General features: G+C 42.7%; 1 protein-coding gene across 1 annotated transcript; it reads left to right on the forward strand.

Moving 5' to 3' along the window:
* Positions 1 to 1,293: 1,293 nt before the first annotated feature.
* On the forward strand, positions 1,294 to 6,810 carry BCDIN3D (BCDIN3 domain containing RNA methyltransferase). Its single transcript, XM_052640830.1, has 2 exons — positions 1,294 to 1,698; positions 5,559 to 6,810. The coding sequence occupies exons 1-2, from the start codon at positions 1,294 to 1,296 to the stop codon at positions 6,201 to 6,203; spliced, it is 1,050 nt and encodes a 349-aa protein (XP_052496790.1). The 3' UTR covers positions 6,204 to 6,810.
* The last annotated feature ends 11,204 nt before the right edge of the window (positions 6,811 to 18,014 follow it).

Here is an 18,014-nt window from a genome sequence, read left to right on the forward strand (position 1 = left end):
AACAATGGAAACAGTGACAGACTATTTTCCTGGGCTCCAAAATCACTGCAGATGGTGACTGCAGCTATGAAATTAAAAGACGCTTGCTCCTTGAAAGAAAAGCTATGACAAATGTAAACAATACATTAAAAAGCAGAGACATTAAAAAGACATTAAATACATTAAAAAGACATCACTTGGCTGATGAAGGTCCATATACTCAAAACTATGGTTTTTCCAGTAGTCATGCACAGATGTGAGAGTTGGACCATAAAGAACGCTGAGCACTGAAGAATTGATGCTTTTGAACTGTGGTGTTGGGGAAGACTCTTGAGAGTCCCTTGGACAGCAAGGTCAAACCAGTCAATCCTAAAGGAAATCAGTCCTGAATATTCACTGGAAGGACTGATGCTGAAGCTAAAGCCCCAATATTTTGGCCACCTGATGCAAAGAGCCAACTCACTGGAAAAGACCTTGATGCTGGGGAAGATTGAAGGCAGCAGGAGAAGAAGGCAACAGAGGATGAGATGGTTGGATGGCATCATCCACTCAATGGGCATGAGTTTGAGCAAACTCAGGGAGATAGTGAAGGACAGGGAAGCCTGGCATGTTGCAGTCCATGGGGTTGCAAAGAGTCCAACACGAGTGAGCAACTGAACAACAAGGGGATTCAGGTTGAGAACAACATAATGGTTGCAAATACAACCTCTAGAACCAAAGTACCTGGGTTCAAATCCTGGTGCTATCATTTCTAACTGCTTCGTTTTGGACAAATTACTAACTTTGTGGTCCCTCAATGTTCTCATTTATATAAAAAGGATATTAGTTATGGTTCTTTTTTCACAGGGTTGGTGTGAGGATTAAACAAATACCTGTAAAAGGTTTACAGAAAAATGGCATTTGTTAAGCACTCTTATGTACTGGCTCTTAAGGCACAGTCCTTACCTCTCAAGAGCTCACAGTCTCCAGTTGCCCCTGTCCACCTGGCCCACGTGGCAGGCTGGGCTATCTGGGTCTTCTGGCACCTCAAGTGATCCACAGTTTCTAGCTATCCTTTCCTGGAATCACAGGATGAACGGGTGCAAGTTCTTGGGTCACATATTCCCCTGCGACCTTGAGCAAGTAATTTCTAATCTCTGGGTCTCACTTTATGCATTTGTAAAGGAAGGAAGTTGGACCAAAATAGATGTCCAAATCCCAATAAATGCCTTGTTCTGGGTAGACCGTTGGCTTAAGCAAATCATTCAACCTCTCTGCGCTTGTTTCTCACACACACACAAAAACAGAATAATATTACTAACCACCTTCTAGGTTATGGCGACGATGCCACGTGGCAACGCAACCTCCCTATTCCCGCGCTCGCCCCAGGGAGGCCGCTTTTATACTCAGTCCCTTTGCCGTTCAGCGCAGGCGCGCGGGAGCCCGAGCGGCCTGCAGGTTCCAGACTTCCGGTTCCGAGGGGACTCAGAGGCCAGACTGAGACTAATGGCGGCGTCCACGGAGCAGGCCACGGGGGGCGTTGAGAAGACCGCGGCGGAAGAGAAACCGCGCGTTCTGGAACCCGGGGCAGCCCCGTTCGGAAATTTCCCTCATTATTCCCGCTTCCACCCTCCAGAGCAACGGCTCCGCCTCCTACCCCCGGAGCTGCTTCGCCGGCTCTTTCCTCAGAGTCCCGACACAAGGCCGATCCTGGGGCTCGACGTGGGGTGTAACTCCGGGGTGAGTGCCGGGGGAGGGATCGGACGTCGGTTGAGCCGAGAGGTTGGCAGCCTTCAAGTCCTCTGGGCTTTCGGCCGGGGCGTGGTATTACACCCTCACAGCGTTCCCAAAATGAGTTTAAAGGTTTAGCGTTCTACCCCTCGCTGCTGCTACAGGACCTCCGGGGTCCTAACACCATCTCTTTTAGGAATCTGGGGGAGGAATCATTTTCAAATACGTTCGGAATCCTGCGCCCCGCCTCCGCACTTGCAGCATCACTGCTGAACCCCGGGTGGGCAGGGCCAAAGTATCTGGGCTTCCGGCTGTTGCCTCCTGTCCAGCGTGGCTAGCGACTTGCTGGAGGAGAGGGGGCTGCCTGACACCCACGTTTGGAAGCGTGGAGTTGGGATTGGTTTACTGGATGAGATGAGCCGGGGTGACAGAATCATGCGTGAAATTAAGATAAGTGTGAAACAGTGCAGAGCCAAGTGGATAGTTTAAAAGCAATCAATTGGCTGAGTGCAGTGCAGAGGATCGAGAAAGAAAATAAAGCATCCTGTTAGAGGAAGGCTTTGCCACATTTTCTTACCACAAAGTATTTTTAGGCATAAGAATGGTTATAGTCAGACCACAAGCAAAACAGCGGAGTGTCTCTCTAACACCTATTTGTAGTAACTAGGATATCCTAGAGGAGCAGGCATTCTGACCCTGTGATTACAGATTCTTCACAAAGTTAGTACCGTCACTCCTTTCCAGACCAGGAGGGGAAGGGGGTAAGGAAAATTTTACCCTGTTTCTGGACTTAGGCAGAAGAGACCTTAGTAGAAGGTTGAGGGCTGTAGGGACACAGCTGGTAAATGGGAGGGAGGGTTGCATTTGAACACAGGCTAAAGGCTGGAATGAGTAGAGATGGGTGTCTGGCTACCCTTTGCAGACATTTCTCTACTGTGATGATATATGAAATCAGAGGGGGAAAAGCAATGGAAAAGAGAAACTGGATATAAGATTTGGGGTTTCATGAAAGGCATTAGGAAACCACAATAGTTTTTAAAGTTGAAAGTGCTATATGTGCACCTTAGGAGCCAAGATACAGTTGCAGTTAACTAGGGCAGTGGCTCCTAAACTTGGCTATATATTTAGGGAGTTTATTATTTTGCACTTAAAAAAAGATTCTTGTATTAATACTTGTTAAGACCCCTCCCCCCCCAATTCAAACTACAAAGGGATACATAGCAAGTCTCTACTCCTAACCCTAAATCCTCCTCTTCCTATGATGATGGTCACTCAGTTGTATCCAACTCAGCAACCCGTAGACTGTAGCCTGCCAGGATCCTCTGTCCATGGAATTCTCCTGGCAGGACTACTGGAGTGGGTGGCCATTTCCTTCTGCAGGGGATCTTCCTGACCCAGGGATTGAACTCAGGTCTCCTGCACTGCAGGCAGATTCTTTATGTCTGAGCACCAGGAAAGCCTCTTCCTGTACACAACGGCAACTGCTATTTACAATTTCTCGAGTATGTGGCCTATGTGTACACAGACATCTGTGTATGTATAAATATCTCACCAGTTCTAGTTTTACAAATAATAGCACACTGTTTTGCACCTTGGTCTTCATTTAGTAATTTGGAGATCACTCATGTCACTACGGGCTTCCCTGATGGCTCCCATGGTAAAGCATCTGCCTGCAATGTGGGAGACCTGGGTTCGATTCCTGGGTCGGGAAGATCCCCTGGAGAAGGAAATGGCAATCCACTCCAGCACTCTTGCCTGGAAAATCCATGGACAGAAGAGCCTGATAGGCTACAGTCCCTGGGGTCGCGAAGAGTCGGACACGACTAAGTGGCTTCACTTTTGACTTTCATGTCACTACATTCTGTTTTAGTAGCTTCATAATATTTTTTTGTATAGATGTGCCATAATTTGGGGGGTACTTTGTTTAAATCTTAATAACTAGGCCTTACTCTAGACCTACTGAATCAGACACTTGGGGATTGAGACCTTGAGTCTATTTTCGTTTTTTCTAAGCTTCCTGGGGACTCTAAGATTCAAGAATTAAGGATGGAGAGTATTAAGAGATGTGGTAGAGGAGGGACTGATGTGGTGAAAATGACTGATCAAACATGGGATACATGCAGGACTTCCCTGGTGGTCCAGTGGTTTAAGAGTCACCAATGCAGGGGGCACAGGTTTGATCCCTGGTCAAGGAACTAAGGTCCGACATGCCATGCATGCATGGTCAAAAGATTTTTTTTTAATGTGGTACACCCAAGATCAGCTAGGAGGAGGGAAACAAACAAATACAGAGAGAGGAAGAAATTTTTAAGCAGAATACTAGAAAGTCTTCCTACTTAAAATGTGGTCCTTGAACTATAGCATCAGCATGACTTGGAAGCGTATTAGAAATACAGAATCTCAGTTCCCAACCCAGATCTACTAATTCAACATTTTTATTTTAGTAAGATCCCTAGGTGATGTGAATGCCTATTAAAGTATGAGATGTCTGTTATGGAGTAAAGACCTTAATGTTGCCTAAATCTTGCCATGTAATAACCATGTGACATTGGACTGTCCTTTGAACCATAATTTTTAAAATACAGGGGTTTTGTGTATGTGTGTGAACTACGCCACATAGAGAACAGTGCACAAAACATAAATTCACACTTTATGAATTATTATAAGGCAGAAACTTTGATGACTAATGTCTGTATCAAGAATAAAATGTCAGCAACCTAAGAAGTCTCCCATATGCCTTTCCCTGCTCATAAACCCCCCTCTCTACCCAGAGAGCTCAACTTTTATTATTATTGTTTCCTTGCTTTTTTTATAGCTTACTATTTTTGTATCCCTAAACAATGTAGTTTAATTTTATACATTTTCAAACTTCATATAAATGGAAGCTTGCCATGTATTTTCTTTTTGTGTCCTGCTTTTTTATTCGGCATTATGTGTTTGCATGAGTCATCCACGTTGCTGCACTGAGCTGAATTCCTTCATTTTTAAATGCTATCTGGTATACCGTCTTAATCCCTGCTACTATTATTGGACATCTGGGTTGTTTCCAGATACACTTTCTTCACCTGTACAAAGGGCTTATATATTATCCTCACAGGATTGTTGCACAGAGCAAATGAGGTAGTGAATAGAAAAATGCCTTGGAAAAAACAGATTAGAACACAAATTTGAGTTAGTTATAATGGTTATAGAAGTCAAAGTTAGAGAAAGGAGATAGTGACTTAAGAGTCAAAAAGGTGCTAAGGTGGTAAAAATCACAAATCATTGGATTTAGCTAGAAGGAGGTCCGCAGTGACTTTTGGGGATAATGGATACAAAAGCAGAGTAAGTCTCAAAAGAGGGCGGTGAAGTATAAGACATGTAGTAAAACTGAAGATGCAGAGTGAAGGCTGAATGAGGACTTTTTGGAATCCAGACTTTCCCAACCACAAGTCTGAGAAGTAGATTTTTATGAGATGGTGCTTGCTCTCTTCCTCACCTTCCTGGCAGGGAGCATGGTTATTATGTCCCTTAAATATTTTGCTCCTCCCTGGGGTATGAGATACGCAAAAAAAAAAAAAAAAAAGATAGCATGTTACTTAAGTTGGAAAATACAGCTCTGGACTCCTTTGCTGCATCCATTGGGCTATAACTTTCAACCATGCAACCCATCAGTGTCAGGAAGGTATAGAGATGATGCATTATAGCCTGAGACCCCTGGAGGGCTCTGTGGAAAACTTTAGGGGGCAACCTCCTTAGGCTATAGTTTAAGAACCTTACATCCCATAAAGCCAGGAGTAGGTGATTCAATGAGAAGCTAAGAGATACAGGTTTCTCTTCCATTCACTGGTTGAGAGCCGCAATGACAAAGCTCTTTTGGATTCCTCTAGGATCTGAGTGTGGCTCTATACAAACATTTCCTTTCCCTACATGATGGGGAGACCTGCTTAGATGCCTCAAGAGAACTCCATCTCCTCTGCTGCGACATAGATCCAGTCCTGGTGGAACGAGCTGAAAAAGAATGCCCTTTTCCTGATGGTTTGACTTTTATTACCCTGGACTTCATGAATCAAAGGACCCGGAAAGTTCTCCTGAGCTCTTTCTTGAGCCAGTTTGGACGCTCAGTTTTTGATATTGGCTTCTGCATGTCAGTAACCATGTGGATTCACCTGAACCATGGGGACCAAGGCCTGTGGGAGTTCCTGGCCCACCTTTCTTCCCTATGCCGCTACCTCCTTGTGGAGCCACAGCCCTGGAAGTGTTACCGGGCAGCTGCAAGGCGTCTCCGGAAGCTGGGCCTCCATGATTTTGACCACTTCCGCTCCCTGGCCATCCGAGGTGATATGGCCAGTCAGATTGTGCAGATCTTGACCCAGGACCATGGCATGGAATTAGTATGCTGCTTTGGCAACACCAACTGGGACCGAAGCCTTCTGCTCTTCAGGACAAAACAAGCCACAGAGACTCATGCGATCCCCGAGTCACTGATAGAAGAAGGAAAAGAAAGGAACAGAATAAGATTCTGGAGAGAGTGAGATGGGAGGGCAGTAAGACCAGGATAGAGATATTGAAAGAGTTTTATATAAAAATTAAGTTCATTCTCCTTAACTCCTGGTAGTGAGGCAGCCTCCAAACCTGGCAGAAGTTTTGTAAGTGTCCAGGACATGGAACTAAACAAATCATTATCTTTTCCCCATTTGGGGCGATGATCCCTGAGGAGACTATATCTGAGGGGCAATGACTTGGGCTGTCTGGCAGGAGGTGACCTGGAGAAAGTGCTTCTGGGATATGGAAGGGGCTACTTTTGGTGATTATTTAGGAAAACTTAGACAAGGTTAGCCTTAGAATGTGTCTGTTCCCTGGGCTACTTGAATCTGATCTGCCTTCTTCAGGCTTTCTTCTAGACTTATCCTGTTCTATGAGGCAAAACCTCACAATACAGCCTGGAATAAAAAGTCACTGGCCTGTCTAAAGGAGAGCTTTGATAGGAAAAATAACTTTCCAGAGCAGATCAAGTTTCCAGCACGCCCAGGCTGAGCACGGCAGTCACAGATACAGTATTAGCCAAGATACATTGACTAGCATTTACAAAGTGTTTAAAAGATTTAAGTCATGAACTCAAAATTCAACTGGTACAAATGAGTGAAGTGGGATTGTATACAGTATATACAATTATATATAATAAAAGTGACTTGAGTATGATTGAGAATACCCTGTGAATCTGGAGTGGAAAAGAAACTTCTGCCTTTAACCACTCTTCCCCTTGAGGTTTCAGCTCAAGAAAAAGAACCTCACCCAAGCTCAAAGCAGAAAACATGCCAGTGAGTAAGTTAATTTGGGACTTTTTTGTCAGGGACCTCTGCCAAAGCACACCAGCATGGAGGTACATACCACCATGGGGATGGGAATATACGCAGGGAAGCGCATACAAAATGCAGCCTGCAGTTGGATGGCTGTAGCATCTGTGCTGTGGAACAGGTGTCACTGATATCTGACAGGTGTCCATTTTTAAAACACCCATGAGTCTATTCCAAGGGAAAGTGGAAGGTAGAAACAGATTTGGTGGAGAGAAGATGGAAAAACAAAACACCTAGCTAAGAAGGGAAACTAGATTGATGAGTTTAAAAATCCCTAAGATCCTGTTTTCAGAGTTGATGTTATAAGAGGGAGGAGCAGGGAACAAGAGAGTCTGAACCACCAATTAGAGGTTGGACCTCTTGAAGGAGAAGTTAGGAAAAGTTCCTACTAAGGAATTTGAACTTTATGCATGAGGGAGCAGAAGCCAGAGCAGTCCCTAAATAATAGGAGGATGGAACCAAAACCTTCATTTAGGAAAACCAATTTTTCTATTTTGTGCAGGATAATTGTATGGTTGGTGCCATTTCCAATCTCAATTAGACTCCAATACTACTTCTCAGTCTTTTTATATTGCTTCTTCTGATCACTTTTACCCTCGTGACTCTTCCAGACTTTTCCCCTCTGCAGGCTCTTGACTCTTCGTGCTCCATTAATCTACGCAGGTGCCCTAACCATGACCTAGTGCCGTTCTTGTTTGCGGTGTCAGGAAGTCTTTTCTTGCCCTCAGTCTTGAACCCTTCTTCTTCCTTGTTTTCACTTCTGACTTACCCAATAATCTTTTACCCAAATAACCTCTGCCTAAGTTCCTGATCCCAGCCTATACTACCCTTCCCAAATTGTGTTTTATTAAGGATCCTCTTGGTGTCCTTTGGCCTTATTGACTCCTTCCTGTCCACCTACCAACATGTTCAGTTCTCTCTCATCTTCAAAACCACCAAATTTCCTTTGTCTTGTCTCCCTCTCAACCTTATGCAGTCTTTCCCTCCATCTCCTCACCACCAAACATACGCAAAGCCCTTGAAAGAAAGGATGCCACAGCCTCTGCTCCCTCCCATTCATCAGTGACCACTGAACACCATATTCTGAGGCCTCTTTTCAGTCTTCCTCCTGAGCCATGGAATCATTCAACACTATCGACTCCTTCCTTGTTGAACCACTCACCCTGGTTTCTGTCATACCTCTCCCCCTTTATTCTCTTCCAATCTCTTAAGCAATTTTCTCTGTCCCTTAAGCAATTGGTTCACGTTTTAATTTGTATAAAAATTACCCAGGAAGTCCTGGATTCATCTCCAGAAACAGTGATTTGGGTCAGAAATGGGGCTTAAGATTTTGGTTTGATTTGAGGTTTGGGCACTTTTTTTATTTCTGCATTTTTTTACTGTGGTAAAATAAATGTAACATAAAATGTAGTTTTAGCTATACATTCTGTGTGCATTCTGTGGCATTAGATCCATCCACAATGAGGAAACTAACAAGTACCCCATATGATTCTGAGGCAAGTTGACACAGACCATACTGTGACGCTTGGGGTTCCTTAGTGTCCATCCAGGCCTCTTCTACACGTTTTTCCTGGGGTGAGTTCCTCTGTTCCAATACCTTTAACAACTGCCTATACACTGACAACCCCCAATAGTTATAAGCCCCACCTCCACAGTTCCAGATTAATATTTCCCTGTTTTGTAGTCACATTCCCCTGATGGCTCAGACAGTAAAGAATCTGCCTGCAATGCAGGAGACCTGGGTTCAGTCTCTGGGTCAGGAAGATCCCCTGGAGAAGGGAATGGCAACTCACTCCAGTATTCTTGCCTGGAGAATTCCACAGAGGAGCCTGGTAGGCTACAGTCCATGGGGTAACAAAGAGTCGGACATGACTGAGTAACTAACACTTTTCCCTAGACAGTTACCTGGCACCTCAAATCCAACATATCCCCAAAGCAAACTCATACCCTTATTCCAAACCTAATCCTATCTCCTCAGTTGTTGGCATCCACTCATTGTTCAAGCTACAAATTTCAGTTAATTCTCCTCATTTATACTTCCCACATTGAAATACAGCCCAGTAAATTCTACCAATAATGTGTAAGTTCCACTAATTCCATCCATGTGGCTGGTGCCTACCAAAGGTTTCCAGGTACATCTTCAGTGGTTTCCAGGTACTTAGAGTCTTGTCCATTATCCAGTGCCTAACGACTACTGTTCAGTAAGGTAGCTGCTTGCTATTTAAATTAAATAAAATGAAATAAAATTTAAAGTTCAGCTCCTGAGTTCTGCTAGCCACATTTCAGGTGTTCAGTGGCCATCTGTGACTCGTGACTAGATTATTGGACAGCGCAGATGTAGAACATTCCCATTGTTGCAGGAAGTTGTATAGGACAGTGCTAGTCTTCATGCCTTTCCTCCACGCATCAGCCATACTGAACTGAACTTCATAGCACAAACTCCTGCTTGCCTTTGCTCTCCCCACTCTTCCACTTTGCAATGTGGTTCAACAGTTTGTCTTAAAAGATGGCTCAGATGTTACATTTTCTCAAATCTTCCCCAACTACTATAGTACTTACATTTGTTACTATATTCTAGTGAGGACTTTGCAGGGAAGCCTCTATTACAGTGTTTACCTCATCATACTATAATTGTTTTGATGCCTCTTCCTCACCACCAGGAGACTGAGCTCCTCAAGCTCAACTTATTTTTGTATATCTAGGCCTAACTCAATGTCTGACACATGGCAGGCAGCCAGGAATTACTTGTTGAATGAAGATATGAGTGGACAAAAGAGAAATACACCAGAATTCAAGTACTGAGAAGAAAAGGGAGACCTATGAATGAGCAAAAGACTATCCAGGATACTGTAAAAATGGGGAAACTAGAAAGTTGAGAGGAAAATATGCTTAGCCTTTGGCATGGATTTTTGAGTAATGTTTCCCAAATATACATTTGAGATAAGATGTTCATTCCAAGGCCTGTATTGATAGTTTGGAAGAGAGGAGCATAGAATCACATAGAATGATTGAGATTTCAGTTCAGTTCAGTCACTCAGTCGTGTCCGACTCTTTGTGACCCCATGAATCGCAGCACACCAGGCCTCCCTGTCCATCACCAACTCCCGGAGTTCACTCAAACTCATGACCATTGAGTCAGTGATGCCATCCAGCCATCTCATCCTCTGTCATCCCCTTCTCCTCCTGCCCCCAATCCCTCCCAGCATCAGAGTCTTTTCCAATGAGTCAACTCTTCGCATGAGGTGGCCAAAGTACTGGAGTTTCAGCTTTAGCATCATTCCTTCCAAAGAACACCCAGGACTGATCTCCTTCAGAATGGACTGGTTGGATCTCCTTGCAGTCCAAGGGACTCTTAAGAGTCTCCTCCAACATCACAGTTCAAAAGCATCAATTCTTCAGTGCTCAGCTTTCTTCACAGTCCAACTCTCACATCCATACATGACCACTGGAAAAACGATAGCCTTGACTAGACGGACCTTTGTTGGCAAAGTAATGTCTCTGCTTTTCAATATGCTATCTAGGTTGGTCATAACTTTTCTTCCAAGGAGTAAGCGTCTTTTAATTTTGAGTAGTAAATTCCCAAAATAGGTGGATGGAATAGGGAATAAGATCCTAGGTTTGAGGGCTGCTAATAGTTTTTGAGTGAGGAAAATAGGAACAACCAAAAGAGGTCTGGTTAGAAACAGGAAAAGATAATAAGCACCGTATGCCAGACAACATAATTTTTTAAATCCTGAACCCTATGGGAGAAACACTATTATTATCCTCATTTTGCAGATGTGGGAACTGAAGCACACACAGGTTGACTGAAGTCACACAGGTGACTCCCAAGGTCACACACCTTGTAAGCAGCAGAGCTGGACTTTGAACCTAGGCAGTGTAGTTGCGGTGGAGAAGGCAATGGCAACCCACTCCAGTGTTCTTGCCTGGAGAATCCCAGGGATGGGGGAGCCTGGTGGGCTGCCATCTATGGGGTCGCAGAGAGTCGGACACGACTGAAGTGACTTAGCAGCAGCAGCAGCAGCAGCAGCAGCAGTGTAGTTGCGGAGACTGGGCCTTGGCTACTATGCCTTGAAATGTCAGAGAAATCAAGACTGAAAAGAGATTCCAAAAAAACAGTGTGAAAAAGCATATGCTTTGGAATTACTATGCTGCTTCAAATTATGTGTTCAGACCTGGGAATAAGAGACCCAGCCAGGCCACTCTTAGCTATGCCTGATGTTCTTAGAATTTCCCTTACAGAAGTCAATCAGGTCTAATTCTATGTTTAATACCCAGTAGCAGCCCTACTGCTGCCACCTTCCAGTTAAATAAGTGCATTTTGCAAACATAGACACCCTGATAGGTCTCCGTAAGTGCTAACTACCCTCACTGTACTCTTGACTTGCCAGCATCCATAACCTTTCCCTGAATTTCTGAAACTCCCAATCTTCCCTCTAGCTTTGACTTCTGGATAGGACCTCCAAAAAGTGGACTTCATGCTCAGGAAGTAAGGATTCCAAGGCTCAGTCCAGGATGTATTAACATCCCAAGGTAAGATCCTTCTCAGCAATCTGGCATTGAGTGTGGCCTAGGAATAGTGCAGCAGAAAGAACATCAGGTTTGGAATGAGGCTCTGCCAGTAACTCATGGTATGGCCACCCTATTCAATTCATTTAACCTCTCTGAGCCTCAGTTTACTCATCTGTATAACTGAAATAACAAGACCTTTTTCCTATACTCAGATGAGCTAAACGATATGAAAGTAAGTGGCAGAATATGGTTATGGTTAAACCAAAGTGCTGTTATCTTCTAAGCATGCTATGGATCACAACCATGCCTATTAGATCAAAGGCTTATGAGAAAAACATCTCATCTCTAGAAAACATGCATCTTATTATTTTGAATATTTTTTTTTTTAAGATGAGGAATAATAGGAGTGTAGCTTCAGCTTACAGAATATTTTATAGGAAGCAATGCTGGGAGGGAGTGATTGTTATGATGGTCACAGAGTGATAGCAGTGATTACAGATGTGAGTTTACCTACTTCTCTGCTGATCTTAATTTAAGAACACTTTGCAACCTTGTGACCCTGCTGATGCTCTCTCCCTTCACCAAGGCAAAGTGAAGAAATATATATGGGGCTGTGGCAGGCTGCATGTTGGTCCTCTGAAATGTCCACATCCTAATCCCTGGGACCTGTGAATGCTACCTTCCATAGCAAAGGGGACTTTGTAGATGTGTACAGATGTGCTGAGTAAGAATCTTGATGAAGGATTTTGAGATCAAGAGATTAATCCTGATTATCAGAGTTGGCCCTAAATGTAATCACAAGTGTCCTTATATGAGGGAAGCAAAGGGGGATTTGACCACAGTAGGTGGAATGACAGAAGCAAGAAGTCCAAGTGATATAAGGAAGGGCTGGGAGCCAAGAAAAGAAGTTAGAAAAGGCAAGGAAGTGGATTCCTCCCAGAAGCCTCCAGAAGGAATGCTGCCCTGCCAATACCTTGATTTTAGACTTTTGATCTCTAGAACTGTAAGAGAATAAATGTGTGTTGTTTTAAACCACTGAGTTTGCAATGATTTGTTAAAGCGTCTGCCTGCAATGCGGGAGACCTGGGTTCAATCCCTGGGTCGGGAAGATCCCCTGGAGAAGGAAATGGCAACCCACTCCAGTATTCTTACCTGGAGAATCCCATGGATGGAAGAGCTTGGTGGGCTACAGTCCACGGGTCACAAAGAGTCGGACACGACTGAGCAACTTCACTTCACTTCACTTCAGGAAACTAATACAGGGATTCTGACTAGTGAGACTAGGCTACAAGCCAAGTGACACCTGTCCCAAATAACTCCTGATGGCAGGAAATGGCCCAGTGACCAAAGGAGCAGGCTGGGGTTCCATCAACATGGGTAAATGAGGAATCTCCAGTCCCTGAAAGCTTTGGAAGATGCTTCAGCATCTGAACCTGACCTCCTAACATTTCTATAGGCTATAGGTCAGCAGTTACCTGACCTCTGGGGAGGAACTGATGTATCTGAAATCTGTAGCAGTTAGTTTCAAAAGAGATGTGTAAATAGTGCTTATAATAATGAGGTCCCAGTACCAAGAGGGTAATGATTGTGTAATGGCCTAGGAGAGCCTTTGGAGATGGTAAGAATATCTTTGGCTTCAAGAAAAGATCATCTTTATTTATCCTCAAAATAGACTAATTTAGGAACCAACACCAAACATGACAAGAGACTAATTGAGGAATAAGAATGAAGAGTGGTCCTGGAAAGACTTTAAAAATATGTGTCTGTAATCCAGTATATTCAAAAATTAGCATTTCAACATGCAGTCAATATAAATAAAAATTATTAATGAGATATGTTATTTTCAATACTGCCTTCAAACTCTAGTGTGTATTTTATACTTATAGCTCATCTCAGTCTGGACTAGCCACATTTCAGATGCTTATTAGCCACATGTGGCTAATACTACACATTTATGGCAAATCAAAAAGTAATATATGTCTTCCACATACGCAGCATGCTTTTAGCTGCTATGGCAGGGTGGGCGGGGGGTGGAAATCAGTTAAACCAGCAGTCCCCAGCTTTTTTGGTACCAGGAACTGATTTTGTGGAAGACAATTTTTCCATAGATGAGGGTGGGGGTGGGGTGATGGCTTCAGGATGATTGAAGTGCATTACGTTCATTGTGCACTTTATTTCTATTTTGTGGCAATCTCAGGATATTCCACCTTGACTCTAGGCTTAGGGTTCAGGCTCCTATGAGAATCTAATATTGCCAGCGATCTGACAGGAGGTGGCGCTCAGACGGTAATGTGAGTGATGAGGAGCAGCTGTAAATACAGATGAAGCTTCACTTGCTCACCTGCTGCTCACTTCCTGCTCTGCAGCCCAGTTCCTAACAGACCTCGGACAGGTTCCTGGTCTGTGGCCCAGGGGTTGTAGACTCCTGAGTTAAACAAACCCAGGCTCCTAAAGATTAGATTTCTTTTAGCAACTATGTTAAAGTTGAGGGGGATAAAAGAGAGGCTCATACATAGCAGCATGTGATCAGGTGAGCTTCAGAAAAGGAAAAATCATCATAACAGTAAGTTTTGCATCCACAGAGTTAACCAAACATGGATTAAATGTATCTGAGGGAAAAATTACAGAACTTTCCAAAAAGCAAAACTTGAATTTACATTATATTTACAACTGTTTTTTAGCATTTATACTATATTAGGTATGACATGTAATCTAGGGATGATTTAAAGTATAATGGAGGATAGACATAGGTTACATGCAAACACTACAACATTTTACATGAGGGACTTGAGCATCCATGGGTTTTGGTATCAGTTGGAGTCTCGGAACCAATCCCCCAGGGCTACTAAGGGACAGAACTGTATAGCTTTTGCAGTGGTAACAAGAGGAGCATGCCCTATAAGCTAAGTAAATTAATCTCTCTGAAAGGATACACAGAAATGGATGTTTTATTCACTGAGAACAGACTGGCTGGTCTGGAATGGAGATATCATTCTGAGCAGTAGTGAGAAATAACAATGCTCTTTGCCATTTAAGTAGATTCTGGATGAAATATTTAAAGTAAAAAGAAAACCATAAGCATACTAGAGAAAAAAGGTAATTTTAAAAAATTGGAGTACTTTCTAAACACAAGACTCCAAAAGCCATAGAGAAAAAGATTGATAAATTTGACTACCTAAGGCAAAGGGGGAAAAAAAATCCAATAAAGTCACAAGACAAACTCCCAACTAGGAAAACTTCGCAATACATGTGACAAAGGGCAAATTTCATTATAATACAACCAACTCTTATACATCTATTAGAAAAAGACACGCACAGAAGATGATAACAGCAGATAAACACCTGAAAATTTGTTTAACCTCACTCCTTATTAACTACTGCAAATAAAAACTGAAAGAATATTTTCATCACTTAGCGCAATATTCACAAAATTTTTAAACAGTGATGGTGAGGATTTGGAAAAGTAAGTATTTTCATACCTTATTAGTGGGAATATAAATTAGCATATCCAATCTGAAAGGCAATTTGTCAGTATTTATCCAAAATGTTTACTGAACATACCTAGAAATTCCACTGCTAGGAATTTATCCTGTGAATATACTCACGAAAGTATGTCAGGATTTGTATACAGTATCATCCATTACAGTCAGTTGATAAAAGTGAAAAGCTGGAAACAACGTAAATGTCCATCAGCAGGAAACAGTATGGCCCAGCCACAAATGGATTCCTATGCACTTGTTTAAAGAACAAGGTAGGGACTCCCTGGTGGTCCAGTGGGTAAGACTGTGCTCCCAATGCAGGCAGGCCAGATTTAGTCCCTGGTCAGGGAACTAGATCCCACATGCCACAACTAAATGTTCACAACTGAAACGGATTCCATGTGCTGCAATTAAACCCTGGCCCAGCCAAATAAATACTTTTTAAAAAGAAGAAGGTAGATCCATATATGCTAATATTGAAAGGTCTCCAAGATATTCTAAGTACAAGAAGAAAGGTACAGAACAATTTGAATGGTAAGATCCCATTTTTTTACCTTTTAAAAAGACTATACACACAGAAGGTAATACAATATTTAAAAGTGAAAAATGAAAGAATTCATTTTTAAAAGTATAAGCGTATTTAATCATATCAAAGAATCAACCAAAAGTTCAAATGGCTCATTTTGGGAGGTAGGGAATGCAGCAAATAATTGCTTCTGTATTGTTTGATTTTTTTAAACTGTATGTACTTAGTGCTTTTAAAAAATAATTAATTTTAAATATTTCTGAAAATTAAGAAGCAGAGTCTTTCTAAAAATAATTCTCTCTCATCCCCCACTGTCCCACTCACCTGTCTATCTAACTTTTCCCTCACAGCATAGCCACAATTCTTGAGAGAGTTTTAAATACCTCTTTTCTCCATCCCTTACTTCGTACATCTTTCTCAACCCTTCAAAATTTGATTCTGTCAAAGTCACCAACCACATGTGGCTAAAGTCAGCAGGTATGTCTAAATCCTGATCTGGCCTGACATCAATCTCAGGAACTATTTAGTCATTTTTTTGGAAACCTTTTGGGCTCTGGTGACAGCACTTAGCCAGCTGTCTTCCTCCGTTTCTGCAGACCCCTCTCTACTGTTCCTAATGATTCTGTCCTAGTTTCCTTTCTTTGCATGATCTCCTCCACTCTATGGCTTTAGTTATTATCTATGTTCTGATGACTCACCATGTCTTATCTGTAGTCCAGACATCTCTCCTGAGCTTCAGAAGTATTTAACATCACCATGCATCAGTACTTCCCAGCATTTCCTACATAATGGCACATGCAGAAAATGATGGTGTTTTTGTGGCAGTCCACCTTACCGAGACTGTGCTGTCGGAGGGAGCTTGTGCTGCTTTGAGAGTTGAGAAGATCAATACGCAGCACTCCAGGAACCTTTTCCTGAGGCACAATGGTAGGGAAGCTCTGACCTCTTGGCTAGACGTTTCCACTTGGACATCTCCCAGGCATTTCAATGTGAACATGTTTGGAAGTGAACATATCCTCTCCCAAAGCTGCTCTTCTACAGGTGTTTTTGATGTTTCAGTGAGTGGTCTGGCGGTCTTGGCTTAGTGCTCTGCTTCCCTCCTCTTCCAATCCTAAGATCTGCTGACTTTAATACTATTTATTTCTTTAAGTCACCTCTCCATCACCCCTATCATTTTCCTAGTCTAGAACCCATAGTTTCTCATTTTTCCCAAATACTACAAAAACTTTCTATCTGATCTCCCTTACTTCAGTCTTGCTCTTTCTAATCTGTTCACACTGCAACCACAGTGATCTTTTTCTTTTTTTTCCTTTTTTACTCTTTTTACACGTGTTCCCAATCCTGAACCCCTCTCCCACCTCCCTCCCCATACCATCTCTCTGGGTCATCCCAGTGCACCAGCCCCAAGCATCCTGTATCCTGCATCGAACCTAGACTTTTTAAAATACGGTTTTAATTATGACCCTCCTCCCATCCTGGTTAATACCATTCAAAGGTTCTGCATTGTTTTTAGGATAAAGCATGATTGCCCCACTAATTAACTGACTTTTCAATCTCATCACTTATCATATCTCACATGAATTCCTTATTAGGTAGCTAATACTACATGCACAGTGCCTGTGATATGGTAAAGATTCAATATGAATTTTTGAATGATGAAAATGAGGTTCAAGTACCTGAGCAGATCCATCATATCTGTGCCAAGTAGACGCTTTCAAAGCACAAACTGGCAATGCTGTCAAAACCCAAAGAACATGTTCTATGTAAAATTAAGCAGCACTAGCTCTGATACTGGGAGGGATTGGGGGCAGGAGGAGAAGGGGACGACAGAGGATGAGATGGTTGGATGGCATCACTGACTCGATGGACGTGAGTCTGAGTGAACTCCGGGAGTTGGTGATGGACAGGGAGGCCTGGCGTGCTGCGATTCGTGGGGTTGCAAAGAGTCGGACATGACTGAGCGACTGAACTGAACTGAACTGACTGAGCACAGATCTATTCCTATTCAGCAAATGAACCAAATAATAGCCTTTTCCCAGCTCCTTTCTTCCTCTTACTGAGCAGGAAAGACATAACAAAGTCAGAGTCAGGTTACCAACCCAACTGTCTCCTTATGTCAGGAATTCTAAACGGGTCAGTTCACCAACAAGTGTATTTTGCATTGTTGAACTTAGCTGTTTGATATTGGAATACATTCTTAAATAAATGTGCATCATTTTAATGCACATTTCTTGCTCTATGTTTTTTTGCTAATGACTTATTACTTGCTGTGTATTTTATATTTATTTTAGACTAGGGAAATAATGTTAGACAAAAAGCAATTGGAGTGATCTTCTTATTCAAATTCAAAATGGGTCATAAAGTAATGGAGACAACTCGCAACATCAACAACACATTTGGCCCAGGAACTGCTAACAAATGTATAGTGCATTGGAGGTCCAAGAAGTTTTGCAAGGGAGATGACAGCCTTGA

Source organism: Budorcas taxicolor, chromosome 5, assembly GCF_023091745.1.
Source record: "Budorcas taxicolor isolate Tak-1 chromosome 5, Takin1.1, whole genome shotgun sequence".
In the NCBI taxonomy this organism is placed as follows: Eukaryota; Metazoa; Chordata; class Mammalia; order Artiodactyla; family Bovidae; genus Budorcas; species Budorcas taxicolor.